The sequence below is a fragment of the Ochotona curzoniae genome, unplaced genomic scaffold (genome assembly GCF_017591425.1).
Source record: "Ochotona curzoniae isolate NIBS_2020 unplaced genomic scaffold, NIBS_Ocur_1.0 contig_43, whole genome shotgun sequence".
NCBI classification, from domain to species: domain Eukaryota; kingdom Metazoa; phylum Chordata; class Mammalia; order Lagomorpha; family Ochotonidae; genus Ochotona; species Ochotona curzoniae.
Genome location: NW_024466218.1, coordinates 2,228,711 through 2,255,033, shown reverse-complemented (window position 1 = coordinate 2,255,033; position 26,323 = coordinate 2,228,711). Strand labels below are relative to the sequence as shown.

At 43.2% G+C, this 26,323-nt stretch overlaps 1 protein-coding gene across 2 annotated transcripts in view; it reads right to left on the bottom strand.

Annotated features, from left to right (window-relative positions):
- Positions 1-26,323, bottom strand: part of LAMA3 (laminin subunit alpha 3) — a 66,005-nt gene that overhangs the window by 24,146 nt on the left and 15,536 nt on the right. Inside the window, exons 6-25 of one of the 2 annotated variants that reach the window (XM_040984681.1) lie at positions 25,673-25,729; positions 24,662-24,813; positions 21,366-21,476; positions 21,157-21,268; positions 20,754-20,921; positions 19,196-19,392; positions 17,902-18,018; positions 17,096-17,250; positions 16,687-16,828; positions 15,837-15,939; positions 13,092-13,208; positions 12,827-13,006; positions 12,197-12,339; positions 10,758-10,928; positions 8,785-8,936; positions 8,468-8,630; positions 7,893-8,026; positions 6,273-6,417; positions 3,346-3,465; positions 2,871-3,004 (exon numbers count right to left, since the gene is read on the bottom strand). In XM_040984681.1, the coding sequence (XP_040840615.1) occupies positions 2,871-3,004; positions 3,346-3,465; positions 6,273-6,417; positions 7,893-8,026; positions 8,468-8,630; positions 8,785-8,936; positions 10,758-10,928; positions 12,197-12,339; positions 12,827-13,006; positions 13,092-13,208; positions 15,837-15,939; positions 16,687-16,828; positions 17,096-17,250; positions 17,902-18,018; positions 19,196-19,392; positions 20,754-20,921; positions 21,157-21,268; positions 21,366-21,476; positions 24,662-24,813; positions 25,673-25,729 (2,773 nt within the window). The remainder of the gene's footprint in view (positions 1-2,870; positions 3,005-3,345; positions 3,466-6,272; positions 6,418-7,892; positions 8,027-8,467; positions 8,631-8,784; positions 8,937-10,757; positions 10,929-12,196; positions 12,340-12,826; positions 13,007-13,091; positions 13,209-15,836; positions 15,940-16,686; positions 16,829-17,095; positions 17,251-17,901; positions 18,019-19,195; positions 19,393-20,753; positions 20,922-21,156; positions 21,269-21,365; positions 21,477-24,661; positions 24,814-25,672; positions 25,730-26,323) is intronic. The other variant, XM_040984682.1, reaches the window with a different exon arrangement.

Below are 26,323 nucleotides of genomic sequence, written 5' to 3'. Positions count from 1 at the left end.
TTCTGCTAGTCCTGGAGGAGGAATGGGGATGGGTCTTGTCACTTTGGCTCACATATAGGTCTGAATTTCTGCACTGATTCTAACGTGCTAGGGCACTGTGACTATGGAGAGCACACATTACAGTATTAATAGGTTCTGATGTAGCACACTTGTTCTAAGCTAAGCTGGCTGTAAAAACTGAGCCAACTCCACTGCTGTTGTAGGCAGCTCTCAGCAGAACACAAGCAAAATGCAATGCTAAGCATGTTGTCTACTTAGTGAATGAACACTGGATCCCTCACTGACTTTTGCTTTTCTGATGATTTCCATGTTAATGTGTTGCTATTATTCTCTGTACCTCTAGGGTATGGTTCTTAGGTTCTTAGGGAAAATGACCTTGCTGGTGTCAGCCCTTCCAGCAGGATCAGGGAGAGTTTGTACCTCTCCTGGGAAGCAGATGGGGTCAACAGGCTGGGATTTCTGATTACCATATTCAATCACTCTAACAACTGGGCCTCCGTTCCCAGAAGATGCATTAGAGTGAGAAAGGAAAATACAACAGCTGCCCCCACCACACACACACACATATACACACAGAATCACTCAGGGAGAGCTGCCTTCATTAGCAATTACAGCTGCGTGCCCTGGTCCAAATCACACAAGTGCACCCTGACTAGCTAGGTGGTCAGAACACAGCCCTCCCTGGAAAGGGCTGCCAGGTTTCTCTTACAGGGTCGGGCTCTGAACTGTGGCTAAAATTTTCTTCTCTTTTATTTGAAAGGCTGAGCAACAGAGAGAAAGAGAAACAAAGAGATACAAAGAGAGAGAGAGGGAGGGAGGGGGAGAGAGAGGACAGGAGGGAGGAAAAGGGAAGAGGGAGGGAGGAAGGAAGGAGAGAGACAGAGAGAGAAAGAGAGAGAAAAGAGACTTCTATTTGTTGTTCACTTCAACATGAATGCAACAGCAGAATAGCCAGGCCAAAGCCAGGAGCCAGCAGCTTCATCTGGGTCTCCCAAATAAGTAGTAGGGGCCCATCTTCTGCTGCTTTCCCAGGCACATAAGCAGGGAGCTGGATCAGAAGGCATGGCAACCAGGACTTGAACTGGCACTCAGGGGGTATATAGGCATTGCAAGCACAGCTCTGGCCCCATGGGAAGAGCCCTTTCTGTCCATCTAGCCTGTAGGAGGCCAGTCTGAGGACTCCCTGGAACACCAAAGATTAGCTCAGAGGGTCAGAGCAAAGCCCTGAGCAACTGAATATGACTTAGCTACTTTTGAAGAAATGAAAGATCAAGGAAACCTTCTGAATGGCCTATTTTATGCCTTTTACATGTTCTTGCTATTGCTAATAAAAGTTTGAAGCATAGGAGCAGACATTGGCATAGTGGTTAACAATGTTTGAGATGCCTGTATTCCATATCAGAGGGCCTAGGTTTGAGGATCAACTCCGCTTCCACCTCCAGCTTCCTGTTAATGTGAACCTGAGAGGTAGCAGGTGATGGCTCAAGTGGTTGCATCTCTGGCGCCCATAAGGGAACCATTGCATTCTAGGGCCCTGGCTTAGGCCTGGCCCAGTGTTGGATGCTGCAGGCATTTGAGAAATTGGTCAATGGATAAAAGGTGTGTGTGTGTGTGTGGGGGTGGGTGGGTGAGTGTGTGTTTCAGATAGATCGATAGATAAGTAGACAGAGATAGATAGACAGATAGAAAGATAGATAGATAGATAGATAGATAGAGAGATACAGAAAATAGCTAGATGTCAAAGAATAAACTTGCTCAGAAAAAGAGAAGCAGCCCTGTGTGCAAGGTCCTAAGACAGGTGATTATTGCTCTATATGTATGTACATCTCCACATCTGTGTGTGTGTATGTGAATCTTTAGATGAAGATCAAAAAGAGAAATAATTTGAGTGCTGACTTAACTCAGAGTCATACCACTCTTTGGTGGCTGGCCATCTTTTCTAATAAGCCTGGATTGCCCAGGCTTCACTGTGGGTCTTCTGCTAACATCACACAAATACAAACCAATGTCCAATGCTTCCCAGCATTCCTGGGGAAGACTGCCTCAACACTCAGGATGGGCCCCCATCTCCATCACCTTGTCTGATAGCACACGTGGGGTGGGGAATATCCATGTGAATGAGACAGTGTCTCTAACACTTTTGGGAAGATTGCCACACAGGAGCAACTTCAGTTTTCAGTGCCCACTTCTCAGGCCATGGGGAGACTGGGCTGACCTATGCTAGCTTGAAGGGTCCAGGGATACTGCTTCCATTCTATTTGCTGAAAGCACTGTCTCCTTAACTCTATCCTGGTGGCTTCTCTCCATCCACAAGCAACAATGGAATAGAGAGGGCATTTAGCCTAGTGGTTAAGACACTCACACCCTGCATGGGAAAGCCAGGGTTAGATTCCCCAGCTCTGGCTCCTAACTCCAGCTTCCTGCCAGTGCAGACCCAGGGAGTCAGCAGTGATGGCTCAAGTACTTTGGTTCCGGCCGCCTGCGTGGAAGACCTGGGTTGTGATTTTCACTCTAGCTTAAGCTTCAGTCCTTGCCGGCATTTAGGGAGTCAATCAGTGGATGGGAGCTCTCCCACACTTTCCTTTCTCTTTTTCTCACCCACATAATAGAGAAAAAGAGATAGATAGAAAGAAAGAGAGAGAGATTGACAATAAGGTTGACACACAGTTCTCCTAGGTACCCTGCTTCAAATGTCTGGTCTCATGATGCAAAATTTATAATCTGTTTTACTGTGGTGACTGTACTATTAATGCTGAGAGATTCTTGTTTTAGAATTAAAATAGATTAGATTTATCAGTAGCAAAAACAACAACAAAAACTACTGAGACAGACAACTAGTTTAAAGAAATCAAAGCCAAGTGTGGTCTCACCTTTCCCTGATGGCAATTGGAATTCCCCCCAGGTAATATGTGCTGAAGTCAAAGAGGTCCCCTTCAATTTGAATGCTTTGAGAATGCATGCTGATCAATATTTGCTTTTGGGCTTTTCTAACGATGATCTGAATCTGAAAGAAATGAGAGATGGATTAGTAGCCCACTCCCAGTGTGAATAAGCCTAGCTATTTTTGTATTCCACCAGATTCATTGCTCTCCATAACAGGATCAAGATCTGATACTAAAATATTGTAACAGAAATGTTGCAACTGCAACCCATGGTGTTTTTACACATACCATTTGTCTGTTGGATATTTCTGCCTGAATGTTTGCATTTTCAAAGGATGTGTCCCTTAGTCAATCCCCAGGAACTCATCTGGTACTACAGAGGTTTTTCTTGGGGATCCTGACCCCACATTTTAGGGAAATGAGGACATTTAGCAACTCAAGGAAACAGATGCAAAGGTTGTACCGAATGGTCCCTCCCGTTGTTGATGGTGCCTTGAATACCCTTCTCTTTGGGGGGTCCTGAATCCAGTCTGTACCGCACCATGAAACTGCCATCTTCCACGTTGAGAGAGATGAAGCGGTCCTGGAACATAGGAAGGAACAGATCACCATGGACAACCAGAGCACTGCACTCAACTTTCTCCGAAGCCACAATTTCTTCTCAGCTTCTGCAACCCTCTTCGCGAAAAGGGAGGAAAGTGCTGTCCTACTTAACTTGCAAGGAAGAGCAGGAGGGTGTGGCTTTGTAAGACAGGCTAAACACCATGTTCAGCACCTGGCACTTGGGAGGAACATTAATGAACACCAGCTGTTGTCACGATCATGTGTCCCAAACTCCATTGTCAGCATGCAAAAATGGAAACCAAGGAGATATACATCTTTGTTGTTTCCTTTTTAAAGATTTATTTATTCATTTGCAAGGCAACTGAGAAAGAAGAAAGAAAGAAAGAAAGAAAGAAAGAAAGAAAGAAAGAAAGAAAGAAAGAAAGAAAGAAAGAAAGAAAGAAAAGAAAGAAAGAAAGAAAGAAAGAAAGAAAGAAAGAAAGAAAGAAAGATAGATAGATAGATGTAGAGAAGGAAAGGAAGGAAGGAAGAAAAAGAGAGAGAGAGATATCTGCCAACTGTTGATTGACAACCCAAATGGCTGCAATGGTCATCAAGCCAAAACTGAAAGCTTGGAATTCCATCCTCATCTCCCACATGGATGGCCAACTACTTGGGCCAAATTTTACACCTTTTCAGGTGCAATAGCAGGTAGTTGTGCTGGATGTGGAGCAGCCTGGACTCAAGCTGGAGCTCATATGGGATGCTGGTAGCACAGGCTTAACCTGCCCTGGCCCCCAGATCTCAACGTCATCTGAAAATAGGACTGCCACCTTTAAGAGACAAATAGAGTCTTCCTTCCTCACCTGAAATCTGTCACTGTCTCTCAATTTCCTTCTACCTCTCAGCCTCATCTGCGGCTCTTTCATCTTGGCTCTGGGAGTTCCTTGGAGATTGTACCCAGGACACCTCTTAAGCCACGGGTGTGCTGTGACCAGCCACAGTCCCTCTTGCGATTCCATTGTGGGCACACCCACAATGCCAGCAGTTTTCTCTCCAGCCCAGGCCTGTGTGCTGGGGACCAGGTCTGCCCAGCTGTCTTCCTTGTGGGCACTGTTATTACTTGCATGACTGCCACCTGCCTCTGCTTGGGAAGGGTTCAGACAGAAGCTGTCTGTCTCATGCCTCCCACATGCTGTCACTGCCTCCTCTCCTTCCTACACACTGCCACTGTGTTTTCTCTCTTACACACACACACACACACACACACACACACACACACACAGCCACACAGCCACACAGCAATGAGTCATTCCCTATCCTCTTTTACCCCCATTAATCATATTATGAATTCCACCATTTCTTTCTTTATGTCTGTCTTTCTTTTGGTGGGGGGGGGGTGGAGGAAGGTTAAATATTTGTTATTTATGTTTACCGGAAAGCAGATCACATGGCCAAAACAGCTGGAGTTGAGCCGATCTGAAGCCAGGAGCCTCCTACGGGGCTCCTACACAGATGCAGGGTTTCAAGGCTTTAGGCTATCCTCCACTGCCCTCCCAGGCCACAAACAGGGAGCTGGACAGGAACCAGAGCAGCCAGGACACAAACCAGCACCTCCATGGGATCCCAGTGAATGCAAGGTAAGGATCCAGTCACTAGGCCATCACACCTTGCCCTCCCTCCAGCCTTTCTTGACTCCTTGTCAGACTCAGCCACATGTCTTAACTAGACTGCATAGCAGTAACTTATAGCTTATTCATGTTCCATGTCCTCTTTCTTGCCTCTGGAATTCATGTTTCTCTCTACATCCATAGCAGTCTTTTGAGATTGTCAGTGTTGGATCTCCTGAAGGGTCCAGACCAAATAAGGGAGATTCAGGCCAACACTGCATCCCTGCCTCCCTGCAGGTAGGCCTGGTCAAATCTCAAGCTCCATCCTCATCCCATGTTCTCAGAGCAGATTCCATGGGCTGATATTTACCTTTGCAGAAAAGCTACCGGGGAGAGCAACTACAGAACCTCGGGTTCTCTGCAGCATTGAGCTGTAAGGTTCATGGTGGATATGAAGGAGAGCACTGTTCTGGCCAACTCAGCATAGAGCAGCAGGGTGTGCTAGCAATCACTTAAAGAAGGTCACCTAGGATTTTCCTAACCTAAGGGAGTTAAGAATGGCCCTCAGGGAGCTGATGATCCACCTAATAGTTAAAACTGCAAGGAAGGTGCCCATGGCTATCGAAGTACCTAGATGTGATAGCCAGCTCCAGTTCCTGACTCCAGCTTCCTGCCACTATAGACCCCTTCAGCAGCAGTAATGGATCACATGTGGGAGAGCTGGATTGAGTTCCTGGCTTCCAAATTTTGCTTGGCCCAGCTTCAAATATCATGGACATTGGAGGAGTGAACCAGAGGATGGATAGAAAGTTCTGTAGGAGCGTTGTCTGCTTTAAGGTACAGAAATTCCACATCTTGGGAGTTACCATCAGTCCCACACAGCCTGGGAAGAGGTAGACCAGAATGGAAACAGCAGAAAGCTGAAAGGTATAGAGCTCATAGAACCCCAGCACTTATTCATTTTGAATAAGTACGTTACCAGGTCAACAGCAGTTTTCAAATAAAACTAGCCAAGAGAACAGAACAGCAAAGGGGAAACATCTCCCACATTTTGCTGGCATTCCCAGTAATTTAAAATATATACTCCTTAATCAGCTGGGCCAAGCACACCCGGGCCAAGGGGAAAGGTGCAGGTAATATCTGCATGTGGCTGGTGGTTTGTAACAACCCAATCATGCCTAAGTTGTCAAGCAGAATGGATATATCCATTAGTACTGGGGTGGTCGTCATCAATTACCTGGTTTTCTGCAAAGAACACCACACCTCTGTCCACAGTGGTCTGAATTGTCTGTGCAAAGGTGAGGATCTGGGAGTAGGGTTGAGTTCGAATTCGAGCGTAGCCTGTACCTTCAAAATAATTTTTGTCCGACTCCTCCTTTCTCCTGTGAACATCAAATTATGGGGAATCAGATCACAGCAGCAAAAGACCTCTATTCAAATGTGCTCATGACACGAGGGGCTGCTCTGTGTGCAATGCAAGCACAAGTACACAATACTAGGGGTCACTGTTGTATTCAAATGGAGGCAGCATCTTTAAAATGTGAAAACTCACAGTTCTTTCTCCTGTTTGCATTCTCCTACTCTTTGATAATCAAACCCTAGCTCAAAAAAAAAAAAAAGATGATATTCAAAAGTCCCTTTGAAAATGTTTATCAGTTGAAGATGATTAAATGTAAAAATTATTAACTTTAAATATAATTGTATTCTGAGTAATAATTACTTGAAAAGCCTCAGAATATCCAAAATCCTTTGAATTGCAGAGAAGGTTAGGAGCTCAAGGCAAAGATTTTCAGTTAGATTCAGTTTGGCAGAATGCCTAAGTTATCATGGTATGTGTTTTGCACAGTTATTTTTCAGTACTTACAGCAACTACAAATCTTTGTGCCTAAGTCACATACCAGCTAATGTTGACTATTTTGTGCTAAAAGGCACCACATTTTTTTTAAAGATTTATTTTATTTTTATTGGAAAGGCAGATATACAGAGAGGAGAGACAGAGAGGAAGATCTTCCATCCGATGATTCACTCCCCAAGTGAGCACAACGGCTGAAGCTATGCCAATCCGAAGCCAGGAGCCTCTTCCGGGTCTCCCACGCGGGTGCAGGGTCCCAAAGCTTTGGGCCATCCTCGACTGCTTTCCCAGGCCACAGGCAGGGAGCTGGATGGGAAGCAGGGCTGCCGGGACCAGAACCGGCGCCCATGTGGGATCCCGGGCGTGCAAGGTGAGGACCTTAACCACTGCACCACCGCGCCGGGCCCAAGGCACCACATTTTAAGAAATAATTATTTAAGGAAAATGGATAAGGTCCAGCGCAGAGGCCTATTGGTTGAAGTCCTCACCTTGCACGTGAGAGGATCCCATATGGGTGCTGTTTTTTGTCCCATCTACTCCACTTCCCTTCCAGATCCCTGCTCGTGATCTGGAAAGGCAGTAGAGGATAGCCCAAAGACTGGGACACTGCACCTGCATGGGAAACGCAGAGGAAGCTCCTGGCCCCTGGCTTCAGATCAGCTCAGCTCTGTTGCAGCCACTTGGGGAGTGAACCAGTGGATGGAAAAGCTTTCTCTCTGTCTCCCCTCACTGTAAATCTGACTTTCCAATAAAAATAAATAAATAAATACATTTTTAAAGAAAAATGGAGAAAGCTCTATCAATCCAGTGTTTTTTTCACAGTAGAAAGTTGCTGTGATTAGATTCTAGCAAGGGCTGTCAGTGCTGCCTGCAAGCATAGTTCAAGGACTGCTAATCCAAAACAGGTAGCAATGTCACAGGCAACTCCTTGGACCCTCCCTTCCTTACTTAGATATGCAAGCTCTGCACCAGCAATAGAGACATTGGTTGTGACACTATATTTACCTCCTGCAGGGTTCCACTTCAGTTGTATTGAGATTGAAAGTTTTTTTGAAGTTGTATAAGCTCAGAACATTTTCATTCAGGTCATCTAATTCAATACAACCTTTATATGGTGGGAGTCTTAATCTACTGGGAAGCTGAAAAAAGAAACAAACAACTAAATCCTCCACCAGTGTATCACAGAACAAGAATTAGGCTGTCACAGAAACAGAACAAGCCTATCATTTTTAATAATCTATGGAGTATACAGGTGAAGGGCATGGATCTTGGAGCCAAAATATCCTAATGCAGCTATTCACCAGATACATGACCTTGGCCAAGTGAGTAAACCTCTGTCTCAATTTCCTGAACTATAAAATGGAAATAATATATTTTTTTTTACTTAAGTTACTATTCTTAATCTTAGACTAGTGCAGTGAATAAGTGCTAAAGAAGTGTTAGCTACTATCTTTAGATGTGCTTTAAGAATATATAGTTGAATGCATGCTACATACAATTAATTATAATACAGACATGAGGCCATTCTACCAAAGTAACACTTAAATGTTTTATTCCCGTGGAATAACATGGGTACTTACTACAAAATCAGATGGGTAACCTCCGACATAGAACACGACATTTTCTGGATCCAGATTAAGGAGGGTGTTGCGAGTTCCACTATCTATGTCATAGAAGTGAGGTGGCTTTGGTTTACTGGATGTGGCTTCTTTGGTGTAATTGAGACTTGCAAATTGATAGATTCTGTTTTTTTAAAATTAGATAATAAAGTAATGTAAAAACAGTTAAAGAACCCAGAAGCAAGGTACTAAACAAGGGGTTAACAAGACGTGGAAGTGGAAGAGTCCAGTGAGTCATAAGTCAGGTTCCAGAGAGCAAGCATCAGTCAGATTCATACCTCTGAAATTTCACCCGGTCCATGATCGCCTCCTGGGTCTCACTCTCAGTCAAGATCTGGTCCACCTGGAGTTCAGCCTCACGGTCTCCCAAGTTGTAGATGCACGTGAGGCGGTTGTCTATGAGTGCCATGCCTATGTAGTCCCTGGAAGCCTGGAGGGAGACCCTTACACTAGAACACTTCCCACACTGCATTGCCTCAGCTACCCATCCCAAGAGGTTGCAGGCCAAATCACCTATGAGTTTTATGCAACACACCATAGGTAGGCTGAATAAATGAAGTTTCTTCTTTTATAGAATATACCAAATGTTTTAGCAATAATTTCTATAAGCTGTCTTTGCTCATTCCCGTATTTGTTCAGTCCACAAATATTTGCTAAAAGCCTACCATTCCAATGGATCAGGTATATTAGCTCAGTCTGGAAAGAGAGTTAGCTATGCTCCCTTGTTACTATATAACACTATTGTAATACTTTGTGCACGCCTTTGTTGTACACCCCTACACTACACGTGGTCAGTTATGTATGAGGGGTCTTCAGAAAGTTCATGGAAAATACACTAGTGGATTTTACTTTTGTTTTGCATTAAACATATCTTAATTCACATTTCCTGCAAGCTTCCTAAAGTACCCTGGTATATACCTTTCTTCTCTGTTGGAATTAGAGCACAGGCAGAAATGAAAGATGGTGGGGCTAGCACTGTGGCTTAAAAGCAGGTTAAGCCACAGACTGTAATGCTGGCATCCTATATGGGTGCTGGTTTAAGTCCTATCTGCTCTACTTCTGATCCAGCTGCTTGCTAACGCACCTGAGAGCGGCAGTGGAAGACTCAAGCGCTTGTGCCTCCACCACTCACGTGAGAGATCTGGTTGGCCCTCCTGCTTCCTAAGCATCACTCTGGCCCAGCCCTGGCCATGCAGCCATTTTGAGAGTGAACCAGTAAAGAGAAAATCTCTCCCTATTCATCTCCCTCTCTCAATCTATTTCTCTCCCTTTCTCCAACTCTGCCTTTCAACTAAATCAATAATTTAATACCATTTTTAATGATGATAAAATTTACCATGTTTAAGTGTACATTGGCACAAAGTATACTGAAGAAATATTTTTTGTTTATCATAAATTCAGGATATGGCAAATGGTAGAAGTATGGTACAATATGATAAGTTTAAAGTATAAATCTTTCACCTTTTACTAAAGTATAAATTCTTCAAGGAATAAAGAAAGGTACAAAGCAAAAAGTCACATTACAAGGAAGCTGCAAATAAAGTGTCAACATCATGAGGTGTGAAAGGGTAATTCATAATAGTGTTGACTCTAAGAATTTTTAATTTTCCTCATCAGATAGCATTTTCAAAAACCTTCTTTCTTTCTGACACTTCTTTTCCAACAATTAAGTCCTAAGCCAGTCAGTGATCAGCTTTTCCTCCAACCCTGAAGTAGGTGGAAAATATTTTAACAGAAGGAATTAGGAGCTGAACCCAACCACTCAAAGTGCCTAGAATGGACGTGGGAATGCCTACATGCACTTGTCATGAGTGGCTTTCCTGTGCTCGCTCCTCAGCCTTGGATGGTCCTCCACCCGTCTACCTGGAGGGAGACTCTGTGGCTATGCACGCTGAAGAAGAGAGGGACACCCAGCTGTAGGGGGGTTAACTTCTGCAGAGCCTTGACATGGATGCCCTGGTGCTGTGGAAAACGCTCCCAGCCCCCAGGGTGAGGGTGTGTGTGTGTGTTCTCATGAGCACGTACGTGTGCTGACATGCTGGGCTCCTTGGGGGAGATATCGTCTTGGCTGACAGCAGGTGACAATGCATGATGGTGGGCATTGCCCCACGGTGTCTGTGCAGCATGGAGGTGCTGGCATTGCCACCTCAGAACAGGTGACAGCATCACAGCTGTGATCCACTTGGCGAAAGCACATGTCTCCCTAAACATCTTGTGTTACATCTGAAAGAAATGTCCAAAAAATACTTACGTCTTTATTTCCAAGGTACATGACGAACATATCTTCAGTCCCGCCATTTTCTCTTGAGTCAGGTCTTTGGAGAAACAGAGACAGAGAAGTGTATCCTTTCAAATCTCCTGGATCAGTGGGGAGTCGGACTTCCACGCCAGACTTTCCGTTGAATCTCATGGGGACAGTGACCTGTGAACAATGAGTTATGTGATGTCAGACCTCCTGTGAAGCAAGGGGCTGGCTCAGGGAGGTAACTGTGCCTTGGTAGCCTCCTTCCCAATTATCTAGTAGCCTGTCTTGAATTGGGATAAGAAGGGAATGAGAATGTTTTTTAAACTTGGATTTGAAACTCATGAAGCTGTTGTAGGACCTGGGTAATAAGCATTCATACTCCTTCTGCGTAGTAGCCAGGGGTCCCCAAGAAGCATGTTTAGATCTATGAAGTAGCAGTAGGAACAATCAGAACTCTAGTTCTACAAGGTTCTGGTACAGGCGAGCCAATCTGTGCAGATGCGCCTGGCACATAGTGGATATAGAATACAGCAGAAATATTCTAGGATGAAGGCTTAAAGGAACTGATCCCTGTGTATGCAATTCACAATCTGGTCACATTTATCACAGGCTTTCAGTCGTCATAAAAAAAAATAAGTTGAGGTTCTCTAAGAGAGTGCTCCCTTAAAAAAAAAAAAACACTTTCAGCTTGCTTAAATCTTTTCATTTATTTAAAAATAAGAGAAACAGACAGGCACAGAGAGAAAGACAGAGACACAGAGCGTTCCTTCTGCTGGTTCACTCCCCAAATGACCGCAACAGCTAGGGGCTGGACCAGGCTGAAATAGAGACTGGGACTCTATCCAGGTCTCCCACATGGCTGCTAGGAACTTAAGTACCTTAGCCATCATCTGTTGCCTCCGGGTTTGTGTTAGGAAGCTGGACGGGGAGCATAGTAACTAGGACTCAAATCAGGTACTCCAACAAGCATGCAAGTGTCCCAGGCAGCAGTTTAACTGCCATACCACAATGCCTGACTTAAACTTTTTTGTATGCATGTATGTATGCATGAATGTATGCACGTATTTGAAAGATGGAGAGATAAACACATACACACACCCACGTCACACATACACATAGTGAGAGAGACGGAGAATTTCCCGCATGCTATTTCACAGTTTGCTAAGTGGATACCAGAAGAAAATTCTCCTTCCTGCCCTCATGAATGCTAAAGGAGGAAACTGCTCCATGTTTCTGACACATCAGATACTCAGGGATGAATATCTTGTGTCGTTTAAAGGATGACCAGAATAAATTTGTTTGTACCTCAAGTCATTAAGGAGTTAGGACAAAAGAAAAAAAAAAAGATAACTGGTCTGTCGGTAAATAAATGTCTTATTTTCTTGATGAGTGTGGTAATTTATGGAAGAGCTAGTCGGCTACTAACTCCATAGGGACACACCCACCTTATTTGCTGCATCTCTGGCCTGCTGAATTAGCTCGCGTATCCGGTCCACATTGTCAGAAATGTTTCCCAGGGGCAACAACTGTTGGTTGATACTTTCAATTTTGCTCAAAAGGTCAGGCAGATTTCTGGTTAATTTTTTCACTGTTTGGAGAAATTGGAAAAATAAAATTGTGCCATGAGAAAGGTTAAACATGGATAATACTCTCATTGACATCACTTATCAAAAGGCATATTTGGGCCTCAGAAGTTGAACACAATGGGTCATGCCCAGGTAATAACTTTCCTACATGAACCATGGTTACATTGTGCAATCTAGGGACCAAGTCCCTGTCCTTGATCAGGGAAAGAAAAATCTTTATTTTCTGTTCTAACTATCAGTCATAATTCAATATCTTATGATTCAGAAAGCTGCATTCTCATTCCATAAATAAGAAAATCAATAGCACTATCAATGGATTCAACAAAAATCCTTTCTAGTCTTCCTAACTGAAAGACTATCTCTACTCCTCAAATGTATCCTGTACGCTCTCTGCTGAGCCTTTCATTGCTAAGATCAGACACTGCTAGGAGAGCACGAGCTGGACCAAGTACAACACGCTGGAGGAAAATGCCGGAGACTGCCTTGTACCTGAGCTATCTGCGTCCATCAGGGCCTTGTTGAAGTCTTCACTCCGTGCGCTCCCATAAGTGTCCTTAATGCTTTCCACATCTGTCTGGATGGGGTGGAGCCCATCAAGAACCTCGCTTGTGATGTCATTGGCCTTTTTGACCGTGTTCTTCGTGCTACTGATCACCTCATCGATGTCACCTAAAGCACACACAAGTAGGGAGCTGCAAGGATCTCCAGTGTCCAGTGGAAGGGGTCAAGCACAGGGGGCTGGGGTGATGCTGACCTCTCTGTATCCCGCGGAGCTCAGCACGGAGAGTGGTAATGTTGGTATCTATCCCTTCTCTCTGAGATGTCACCGTTTGCAGTGTTTGCTTGAGGTTACTGAGAGCTGGACTGATTTCTGTAAGAAAAAAGCACCATGAGAAAATTACTGTGTGGATTTGGATGCTCCATTTGCATTTGCATACCTCCCTACCAGGGAGCCAGTGTCTGCAGAGTATAGAGCAGATGGGCGTTCTAGGGGTCATCCCACAGATGCCCAATGCACGAGCTCAGACCTACAGCCCTGGGGCCCTCAGGTCACAGAGATCAGAAGCCTCATGAGGACCTCGTGGTAACAGGTTCCTTAAAAATGCACAGGAAGAATCTTCTGATCCGTAGTCAGACGCGTTATCCATGTTTGCCTTGATTTAACCTGTAATTTTTTGTTTGGTTGTTTGTTATTTTTTGAACCTGTCATTGATACTGTCTCAACCCAGATGTTTCGAAGAATGGAACTTGCATTATTTTTAACATATTGTTTACCCAATACTATGTCAATTAATTCCATAATGTTGTATATTGATACTGAGGCCTTGTTGGGGCTTTTAACTGACCGGATCTTTACTCTGTTAGACCTATCTTCAGACTATAGAAGGTCTCCCCAAGAGGCCACTGAACTTATCTGGACAATAAGACGCTGAACTTTATGCTAGGCATGTGTTTGCAAGCAATGAATCTCAACTGAACTTGAACTATGGTTATGCAACAAGGTGGAGGAATCCACCATGGGGGGAGGGGTATGGGAGGGGTGGGGGGAATCCCCAGCGCCTATAAAACTGTACTACATAATACAATGTAAGCAACAATAAATAATAAAAAAAAAGAGTACAAGGAAAAAATAAAAAACAAAAAAACAAAACAAAACAAAACAAAAATGCACAGGAAGAAAGCAGCTGAGTAACTTGGGGGAGGGAGGTTGGCTAGGCTTGCACCTGCTCAGAGAAGATTGCTTAGAGAAGGACACGTCTGTCTTGAACTTACTACTGTGCCCCAGTACACAGTGTAGTGCCTGGCTTAGGCTTACTATGAGGACATATGTGCATGAATCAATGCATCAGTGAAAGAATGAACAGATGAATAATACAGAAAGGATTCCTCTATTCAGGGGACATAAAGACGAGTGTTGCTGAGCCTCAGCCAAGCAAATACAGACACAAACTAGACAGTGTTTGCTTTGTTCATTTCTAAACTGGCACATTTTAGGGAAAAAAATCCATGAAAGGATAGCAGAAAGGCTTAGTTGATCATGTTGCCATCTTTGGTTATGGGGACTGACCAGCAACTGCTTTGAAATCCTATTGATGATGTAGAACTTGAATTACAAATCCAGGACCGCTTTACTCGACATCTTAATCATAAAAACACTGATCCTACCTCCAAGCACAATTTTTTTTTTTGTTAGAAAACAGATGGCTTAACAGGATGTCTCTCAAAGAGTGCTTATTGATTTAAGATGGAGAGAAAAAAGGAAGAGGGACCTGATTGCTTGAGTCTTCACCTGTTGCCTGCTAGGGGTTTGCAACGGGAAGCTGGAATTGGGAACCAGAATTGAGTATTGAACTCACACACTCCCAGTATTGGTTGCAGGCATCTTAACTGACAGCTTTATTACTGTCAGTAGTTATACTGCCTTTGTATCAGGAAATCTTAATTCATGAAATTTGCTAGGTAAATGATAGTAGATCGCCTTTATCAACAAGATCTACCCCTGTGGATTTAATCAACCATAGACCAACAATATGTGAAAAAAATAATTGCATCTGTATTGAACATGTATAGATTTTTTGGTCATTATTTCTTAAATTAGCAACCATCAACAGAGCCTTTGTATTCTATTAGATCTGATGAGTAATTTAGAGGTGCTTTATGGAAGAATATGCTTAGGTCATGTGCAAATATTGCATCATTTGATATAAATAAGTGGATTGTGAATTGTGGTAGATTCAGGAGTCGGGAACCAAATCCCAGTGGATACCAAAGGGTGAGGGTACACCCTTTTTGCAGTTCATTATTTCATGCATCTAATTTTTAAAAAATGTAAATGGAAATAAGGAAATCAGGAGGGAAGGAAGGGGGAAGGCAGGAGGACAGGCAGTTAGTTACAAAACCATCATTTAATACTTCTGAAAGGCCTCCCGAGGCCCCTCCGAGGCGGTGGATGACCACTCACACAGCAACCCAAGAGACAGCATTTTCAGAACAGGGATTCAGTGAACTGAAAATATTTAAAAAGACAATTGGAAGTTTTTCAAAAATAAAATTCGTGTTTCAAAGAATTCAGTATTTGCAATTGTAGAGACTTTTAATTATTAAGATTTTAGGACCTAAGAAATATTGAAGCTGTTTCTATAGTGATTCCAAATAAACCATTTTTTGACAGGCAAGTAAAATAAAACTTTCTAAAATATCCAAATCTGGAGAATAGATTAAATGATAACAGCCCCACCTCAAAGTCAGATTCAAAGAAGCCTGTTGCCCTCAAGACAGATTCTTGTTGGTGAAGCTGAAGTTAATTTCACATATGATGGGTTGAGGCCCTTTACATGTATTGGATGGATAGGTGACATTGTTAGAATAAGTCATGGCTTTAGAAGTCTGCAATGACACTGAGATTCAAAGGGCTGTTTGCTGCTAGGGCGACCCCTCCTGGTCCCAAAGCTCACTGAAAGCTCTTGACTGGGTCTGCACCCCAACACACACCCAATACCTTGCTGTAGTTTCTTCTGTGTTGTCTTGGCTTCCTTTAACAGTTGATCACTCTCAGAACTCAGGGTCTTAGCTTTTGTTGGAAGATCTTCCTTTATCACTGTCTGAAAGCAAAGTATTTATCAGCCTTCAACATACTCTGTTCCTTAGGAAATCCACAGTTAAGATTTCTAATCTGAGACCCTTATCTTTAATTGTTAAAGGATGAAGTTCAAACAGGAGGAGAGGACTAAACCTTTTGATGAAAGTTAGAGCTCTAGGTAGGCATTTGTGACTTGGGGAGGTGGTGACACATCGACAAGTAGCATGATCCCTGTCGCTCGCTGATACTTGTATAACATGGATTGCACTAGCTGCTTTTGGGGCTGCCCCGATTCGGGACATGATCCTCCATCTTTCCATTAGGCATATCTGAGTTTTCAACTCTGATGTTTGATATTCTATCTTTATTTTCAAAATGAAGGCTATTATTTAGTGTATATAAGATCACACAGAACTCGAAAAATGCTCAGATTTAGGATCTAACCACAAGGAATAAATGGGGATCAAATCTCTCTTTTCAGTAAATGTTAATGCCTAAATATAGCTTAAATATACCATTACAAAAAAAAAATCCTGATCTGAAACAGGATGGAATATTTATTTCAGTTTAAAACAGGTATTCCATCTGATTTTTACTCAGTTTTACAAATACTTGTTTTTAAACAGATAGACAAGGAAATACCGGCAAAGACCCTGTCTAGAGCAAGTTCAACTCTATCCTATATAACAAATTCTGACTTATAGCAACAGCTCATTACAGAGAAAATAAGAGGGAACCATCTGCAGAAGCCCTTGGTGCAGATGCCCACCTGCAAGGCGGACTCTGACGCGCTGGTGGCCTTGTTGGCAGCATCCTCGGCCGCTTTGATGGCATTGAGGATGTTTTCATAGGCAGTGGCAGCATCCACAGCACGGCGCACCAGCTCATCCCCACTGGCGTTCCTCTTGATCCTGGAAGAGAACATGGGGCTTGGTCCCTCCAGCTAGTGCTATCACCCTATTCCCTCAGCAAGCAGGGCCAGAGGCAGTGGCCTCCACAGTGCCCAGGGATGCAGCTGGGCACCTGCTCCCTCACTGGTGGGCACTGAGCACTAGAGCAGTGCTTCCACCTTGACCGCACTCACTCCCTTGTTCCAGACACCCAGCCAGCCCAGTGGGAGAGACCTGACTTGGCTCTGGAGCCAGCATCTCATTGGAACTTCCTGGCCATACACTCACTCTTCCAGCTGCCTCGCCAGCTCCTGTAGAGACCTGGCGTGATTCTCAGCTTCCACCACCAGGGATGTTTTGCTGGCAGATCTGGAAAGTGCTCTCACTCTGTCACTTAGTTCTTGCTTTGCTTCATTTAAAGTAGCAGCAACTTTTTCATATTCCTATTTTTTTTTTACAAGCAAAGACAGCATGAAATCAAAGACTGTACATTACATTTCTCCAACTCTCACGATTAATGTGTTTCCAGAAAGCAACCATGAGAAATTCTATTTTCAAGCCCATTTACCATGCCAGTTAATCCTTGGTGATCAGAGAGTGGCACTGAGAATATCCCTCCAGGTTTACTGGCATCTTGAACCAGATAGCAATACCTTATAGCAGTACCCCCCTTATAGCAGTACCTTATAGCAGTACCCCCCTTATAGCAGTACCCCGCTTCTGTACATGTTATGAAAATGCAGTGTCAATAGCAATGTCAAGTTACATTAAATCAAGTGATATATCACATAGAAATATTTGTAATGAATGATACTTTCAAAATGGCCCTTGGGTGGCTAATACATTTTGTCAATCATTTATCAAACCCTAAATGTCATCTATTAGTGCAGGCATGCTTGATACTTCAGAAATAACACTGCAAGATGTTATTATCACCAAAGGGATCTGCTTGTTGCAGACAAACCAGATAATGCCATTGTGAGCATTCTGGTATGTTCCTTCCCATCTCACAGACAAGGTCATCTCATCTCACAGTTTCCTGGCAAACTCAAAGAAGTATTTTTAGCTTTTCTGGCAAGCAGGCAACTCACTACCTTCTGGCTTTCCTCCAGCTGCTGCAGCACAATGTTGGTCTGCAGTAAAGAGGCGTCTGCAGTGCTGAGAAACGTGGTGAAGTCACTCTGCAGCGAGCTGATTTCCTTCGTACGTCTCTGCAGAGAACGAACAGGTTAAGTGCCTGTGTGGTGGGCTATGTCATCAGAGGACACAGACATATCTGTCAGACAACAGTGCAGGTGTGATTTCAGAGGCAGAATGTTTTCTTAGCCCTAACGGTGGGGTAGATCACTACTGGGTGAAGAGCTCTGGGACCACTGCAGGCTTGATGTGTTGTTAACATTTACCACAACTGTAAATCCACAAAGAACTCCAGTCTCTGCTGAAGAAGCTGTCTACACTGGGTGGAGGGAAACTTGACCAATGGAGTGGACATATTCCTAAACTCTGGTTGGTGGAACAAGTAAATTTGAACTCCAGCTAGGACCAAACCTCAGCACAGTCTGCATGCCAGTCACGGACAGAGCAGGTGCTTGGGTGAAAGAACATGGCTCCCTCCCCAAGAAGGCCAAGCAAGAAGGCCAGGTCAATGCTCAGAGACTCACACAGCTGCATCCTGCTTCCTTCCCTTGCACAGTCAGTGAGTTCACACTGTCTTGGGGGTTTCGGGTGCTAAGCACACAGACATCCTTAGCCAAGATCATTCTTTTCCAATTACTAAGTTTTCCCTTTTTTGACCCAAATCTATGTTATTCAATTTGGATCATACTGTCATTTTATATACCTCACATTTTTATTCACCTTTTCGATACACTAGCAAAAATACATCTTTTTGATGTACACTAGCAAAAACATTAACTCTAAAATTTGAGCTCAATATTCTGATGTTGTGACTTGTGTAGGTGGCCTGGATTGATAGTCCTTACCTGTGGCTTAAAATACCTTAGCTAGTGGGTGTGATCATGATGCTTACAGATCTGATATGAAAAGTCAGTTATTGAAAACATAGCACATACTCCTGGGACTTATTATCACAGTACTAAGTTCACATTCACTTGGAACACTATGATGTTAGTACTCTTCCTTTAGAAGTGAGGCTGAAACTGTTTGCACAGAATGGTCTCAGGCTGAAATTCACAATCATTTCTGGTAGTGGAGGAAGAGGGACACCTTTGGTTTTGCATCTAATGCCTCATTCCTTTTTGATCAGGGTCTGAAGTGGTACAACCAGACATATGGACCGAGATCTGGCTGTGCTACCTTAATAACATTAGAAATCCCTGCTCCCTTCATTTTCTTAATGCAAATGTGTGACTTCCAGCCATCATCTACCTTGATGTCTTCCAGAGTCTTCTCGTTGTCTTGGTTGAGGTCGGCAGCCTGCTTTGCTTGGGCGGTTGCCTCCTGTAGTGCAGCCCGCAGGTCACGGAGTTTAGCTTCATATTCATTTAATGAATCCCACAGACTCTTGGCTAGTCCATTGCTATCCTCTCGGTGGGTTGCCAGCAAGTTGCTTATCCGACTCAACACTGGAATACATCAACTTAGTTTTTCTCTTGAGAGAGACTGTATGTTGAAGCTAAGTTACAAAGATTAGACAAAAAGAATTGGGCTTCTGCTCATCTCATGATCTTCCTTGGACTTTCAAGGAAAGAGAAGAGAAACTAACATTTATTCAGAACTTCTGTGTCCACTGCATGCATTGCCTCATTTAGCTTCCATAGCCACACAGTAATCATCGTGTTTCACAGATGGAGACTCTAGAAAGTAGGCTACCAACTCAAGTTTCCATGACCAGTCAGACTTGGACCTTCAATTTGTACTGCAAAGGACCCTGCTCCTTCCACCACAAATACCACCTCCCAACAATGAAAGCCCAAGACTGATATTATGCCTGAACAATATAATCCAATAAGAAAACTGTTATGATATATATGCATTAACTATGGAAGCACCATTTTGCTGCAGAATAAAAATATGCAATGAGCTAATCTGAGGATATTTCAAGAAGTTCATGGAAAATGCAACTAAAATATAAGCCTATTTTGATACAAAAGATGTTGAAATCTATGCATAGTTTTACATAACACCCATATTTCATGAAGTTTTTGAAGAATCCCTATTTTTCTTTTTTTTTTTGAATCCCTATTTTCTAAGTTTTGACCTATTGAGGCATTTTCTCTTGTTACCACCTTTAGATACATTTCCAATTTATAGAATATGTATCTTCTTGTTTTGATAAATAGGAATGATCATTGAATTGATTCCAAAACCTGTTTTGCAGATGATAATGAAAATAATATAATGAAAAATGGAAAGAATGAATGAAAGAGAATCAAAATGCAGTTTAAAAAAAAAGGGAAAGTGCTATCAGTATCAAACTTTTGGGGCACTTTTTAAATTCTACAGCTTCACGGTCTGATGGCGAAAACACTCCTGGTCCCCAGGGGATGCTGTAATAGTAATATCTGCTGAAGGGAGAAGTGAGACCTTCCATCTGTAACTGGGAATTCTGTCTTACATTTCGCACATCATAAACCAAGCCAATTAGAGTGGACTGGGTGTATGAATGTGCAAGTATCCAAGGTGGGCAGGCATTTGGCACAGCAGTCAGATGGTAGTTCATCATCTCATTCATTCCAGCTTCCTGCTACGGCAAACCCTGGGAGGCTAGAGTGGATGTCACAGATATTTAGGTCTCTGCCACCCACATTGTTGATCTAGACTGAGCTCCTGGCTTCAAGCTCGCACCTTCAGCTTGGCGCAGATGAATAGGAGTGGCATTGGATTCATTGGCAGTGGATAGAACATTTTTGTCTGTCCCAGACTTTCCAATAAAAGCAATAAATTCAATGTTGTATATACAAATATAAGTTGGGAGCATCCTTACTGAGCTGAGCTGCTCTCTTCTCTGCTTCTGCTTCTCTCAGTTGGTTGCCAAAGTTTCGGCTCCGTAGCTCCCTCATCATGCGCTGCGCCTCAGCCAATTCCCTGGAAAAATCTCCTGAAGGTAAGTAGTTTCCTCCTCCATTTGCCCCAGAGATCTGTTTCAGTAGGACTGGAAAACAATGAGCAGTTGATTAAATGGGAAATTCTGGGCTCTAGTACACTATTAATAAATTAAAAAAAAAAGAAAAGAAAAAATAGTAGAAACTTGTATGGAGGTTTCATAGTTTTTGGAATCACTACAGGATCTTTTTCACAGCGTTGAGGAAAGGGAAATTCTCCCAGTGCACAGCAAAGGCCATGTAATAGCAGCAACACCACTCTTTGGACTGAGTCACGCCTCTTACTGTTCACGTTCCGGATGACATTTTGAATCTTCACGTCCAGCTCTTTGGCTCTCTGGGTTGTCTGATCAAGGCTGGCATAGAATGTTTGTGCTTTTCTGGAATTTACTTGTGCCTATATGAATAATGGAATATTGAGCAATTAATTATGTGGAAGCCAAAAATAGTTTGAAAGCAAAATAAAACGGTTGGAGTTGGGGTTAACACCCTACCTTTTCTTGCAAAGTTTCAAATTCACGATTCAGATTACTGAGCTCTTTTTCCAGGCCATCTATGTCTGATCTACGACTTGAAATGGTAGAATGGTAGTTGAGCAATTGATTCTGAAAGCGAAGCAAGCACAAAATGAATTTCATTTGGGACCAGACTAACTCCCATCAAATCTGGCAGATGTGGTAATGAACCAAGGAGATGCATTTAGTAGGGCTGGTACCACCACACACACACACACACACACACACACACACACACACACACACACTCTGGTTTGTATTCTCACTGCTCTATAGCTCCCTGCTAATGGCCTAGGAAAGCAGTGGAAGATGGCCCAAGTCCTTGGGCCCTGTACCCACATGGAAGACCCAGACAAACTCCTGGCTCTTGGTTCCAGCTCAGCTTAGCTCAGGTCATCACAACCACATTGGGAATGAAAGAGCAGGTGCAAGATCCTTCTCTGTTCTGTCTGTCTGTCTCCCCCAACCCTCTCTGTATCTCTGCCTTTCAAGGAAATAAATCTTTAAAAATAAAGATAATGCATCAAGAGCAACACCCGTTTCACAGGGGTAATTGGATTCTGTGAGGTAAGCTACATGGCTAATCTGCTTTCTCATTCAAGTTAGCACATGGCTCTAAAACAAAGTAGCAAAAAAAAAAAAAAAGATGAGGAGTGACGAGATACTTTATCGGAATTTACTTGAAAATGATTAATTTTATAGAAATGAGGGGGTGCTATTTATCTAGCAATTTATTTCCAGATTCTATAATCAGCTAAGCTTTTAAAAAATCTGGGGTTTCCCTGGTAATACTTAAAAAAAAAATCTGTGGTTAACCTGATAAGCTGTTTCATGTGCCTGATAACTACTTTATTGAATGCACATCAGGTTCAAAGAATCCCATCTAATAGACCTGAGCAGGAAGTCACAGCTCATGGTGTGGAAAAATCTTCACATTACAGATGAGAGAAAATGGAAGGCCAAAGTTGCTGAGTGATTCTTCCATGGTTGTCCAGCCAGTGATTGCCCCAGGACCATAATCCAGGTACCTTGTCCTTTCTATAATACTCAATTGCCTCCCTATTTGGAGTGAGTGATATTGTTGCATTTAATGTCTGGAGCAGTATTTCCAATGTGTGCCTATCTTGGGAAAAAAAGACTAGGTAAAAAAGATATTATTCCCTCTACGTTTATACCAGGACCAAGGTTGGAACAGAAAACACACATCTAAAAATCTAGGTACAAAGCCCAGTTCTCTGTGCCTCCCTAAACCTAATGCTTCTCTTCAGTCAGTTAGGGATCCTAATAGTAAGCTTTAGAGTTTGTTTTGGGGCTAAGTGAATTAAGCATGTCCCAGAATGTCACATCCCTAAGCATTCAAAAACTTCTGCTCCCTTCTCGTACTCACTACTACTCTGTTTTAACTCTACTACAGGAAAACTGAGGCTTATCACCATAGTGAATGTCATTAGAACACATGCCTAAAGAGATCTGTTGGGTGATGCCTAGGTTTTAGAATTTGACCCTGACCTGAGTTCTAGAACCACCAGGAATTCCTTGTGTGACTCTAGCCAAAGTACTTGGCTTTGTCCAAGTATGTTAAATTGAAACAATGCTCTTCATGGGAAAGTGGTGGGACTTACACAGGCACTTAGTGCAGAGACCAACAGAGTACCAGCATGGCAAAGCGACAAGGGGCAAGGCTGCAGCAAAGAAAGCAAAGAAAGCAAAGGAACTCAAGGCACTTTTTTCTCGAGACATAAAGGCTTATTCTCTCACCTCTATCTCGAGTCCACAAACCATGCACTAAGGGTTTTCTGATGCGGTGAGAAGGAGTCATTTTTCTAGAATGATCATTTTTTCCTCTATATTCACCTACAGCCACCAGACTCATCCTTTACTCCAAAAACACTTCTTCAAGTTTTCCTAAGGGCCTCTTCCACTGTGTCTCATCTGGGTTTATCTTATCTATCAAATTGTTTAACAGTGTGTTATTTTCCTGCCATGAGTTTTATTTGGATCTCTTATAATTATTGTGTCTTGTTTGATTTCTGATGGGTTCCTATTTCCCTAAATTTCCTACTTTTGTTCTCTCTTCATAAGATTTATTTTTATTGGAAAGGCAGGTTTACAGAGAGAAGGAGAAACAGAGAGAAAGATCTTTCATCTGTTAATTTACTCCCTAAATGCCCCCAACAACTGAAGCTGAACCTATCTGAAGCCAGGAGCCTCCTCCAGGTCTCCCATGTGGATGGAGGGTCTAAAGGCTTTGAGTCATTCTCTGCTGCTTTCTCGGGCATAAGCAGGGAGCTGGATGGGAAGTAAAGCAGCCAGGATGTGGGAGATTGCCCTCCTGGATCTCTGCCCACTTGGCCTTTGTGGAAGGTCATAAGGACATGGCACTCTGTGTCCCCAGCACAGCCCCTGGCGCAATGGTCTTGGCACACCTGACCTGATCACTGGCTATACGGGCAAGGCAGTGGGTTGTGCCCTGGTTTTCCTTCTCTGCTGGGACTTTCTTGATAGGCAACTTTGAGAAGTGGTGTACATGACCTGCATCAGGACTGGAGGGTCCAGAGGAATATAACTGCCTTCTAGCCAATGACAGCACCATTGGTGGACGAGAGGATTTTCAGGAGATGCACTTATGCTTTCTCCTTTTCTTGGGCTATTTAAATTTGTGCTGACTTTACAATAAAAAGACATGCCCCCATTAGACTGTCTCCAGTGATTCTTGCTGAGAAACACTGTCGCCTCATCCCCTCTGTAGTCACAGAGGCCTGCTGGTTAGACTCCCCCAGACCAGGACACGAACAGTGCCATGATGGGATACTGGTTCTTGCAGGCAGGGGATTAACCAAGTGAACCATTGTATCCCTGCTCCCCTCCAAACCCTTGCTTTTTCTAAAGAACACAATTATTCAAAGTAATTTTCTGATTGTTCTAAACATCTCATTTATTTAAAGTAAATTCATGTCTCCAAGGTTGCTTGGGTTAGGTGTCTTCTACTGCTGTTTATCTGTTGAACAAATGTTCACAGGTTCCCTCTGTGAGGAACAACTTCCCCCTCCCTCTGTTACTCTTTGGGCCTGCCAGGTGATCTGACAGGTAATTCGTGGAGGTGCCAATTTTTTGAATTCATGAATATGAGTACTTTTTGCCAGTAAACACTGAGTCTGCATTTGGAGAGAATGAGTCATCAGTGGAAGCAACCTCTCCCCCTGTCCTACCCATTCTTGCAGCATCTCCCCCTCCCGGCCCCCAGTTCCCCACTCTGGATTCCACAGGACATTTACCCTCAGCTCCTTGGTCTGGGTTTCCAGGTGCCTCATCTGCTCCAGAGCACCCACGCCAACATGCAGGCCCTGCAGCTGTGACTTGACCAGACGCAGTTCCTCACTCTTGGCAGCCAGGTCATTCAGGAGGGTTGTCACACAGCTATCACAGTCTGCAAAGTCAGACAAAAGTGCTTCAGGTTACAACTTTGCTGGAAGGCAAAGGAAGGCACCAGGGCTGTGCAGTTATGGATACATGGTCACAGACACACAGAAATCAGAAGCTGCCCATACTGGGGATGGGGGGAGGACAGGGGCGGTGCAGCATGCAGGGAGCTGTTGAAAATAGAGCAGGGATTCTACACAACATGTGGCTTGTTTTGTCTTGGGGGAAATATGATAATACATTGCTCTTGTTTGTTGAGTGTTTGCTATTGGCAGAGCATGGCAGTGGGTATTCATAGGCATTTTCCCTAGAGACTATGACTTAGATTTAGCTACTACAGGTTGAGTATCTCTTGCCCCAAAATGCTTGGGACAAAGCGTTTCAGGATTTGGAATAGTGGCATGTACACAATGTGATGTCTTGGAAATGAGGCCCAAATCCAAACATGAAATTCATTTATGTTTCATATACACCTTCTACACATGGACTGAAGGAAATTTTACACATTATTTTAAATAACTTTGTGCACAAAACAAGATTACATTAAATGGGATTTTCCCTGTGGCATTTTGTCAGTGCTCGAAAAAGTTTCTGAGGTTCTGGAGAATTTTAAGTTTGGGATTTTTGGGTTTTGGGATTAAAGGTACCAAGCCTGTGTATCCTTTTTATAAATGGGGCTTGGAGAAATAAGGCCACTTACTAAAAGTCAGCTAATAGTTGATAGAGACTGGAATGATTTGAAAATGTCTTCCTCCCACCTATTTTGCCCATTGTTCCAAAATTGGATGCGAAACGTCTAGCATGAGCTCACAGAATTTTAATCTATGCTCCTCAATGAGGAAGAAAGAAGACCATTCTTTCCTCACCATCACATTCTTCCCCTGGGCTGCTGTCTTTGAGTTCATTGTGCTGGTTGATGCAATCTGAAATCAAAAAATAACCAAAGAAGACACTGTCATTAAACTTAGTCTTCATCTACTTATTAACTTGGTTTTCAGGAAAGCTGATTTTGGAAGATTTTCTTCAACCCATCATCCGAGAACATCGCTGGGTCTTTCAGTTCCCACCATCTCCCCTGCGATTATTCGGGGAACTTTCTGTGTCTCAGCACACTTGCTGCAGGGATTTCCTTGGAGGTCTCCATTGTACATTATCTTCCTTCTACACAAACGGCCACACTTTTAGTATCAAACAAAACCTTCCAGCCATTAGTATTCAGGCTTTATTCACTGCCTAACCTCCTTCATGTTCATGCTTCTTTTAAGATTGTTCGAGTGCATTGAACATTTATTGAGAATCTGTGCTTTCACTGTGGATCATGTCCTTGTGCTAAGTGTAGGAGACACAAAGTTATCAAGAAAAAAATCCCTACTCTCCTATGGCTGAGCAGTCCCGTGGCGTTACAGACACTGTGTGGAGAGGAACACACACATGAGCTGAGAGCTGAGCTTCCCAGCCATACTATCTCTTCCTAGCACTCCTATTCTTTCCCCATACCACATATTTTCATACCAACA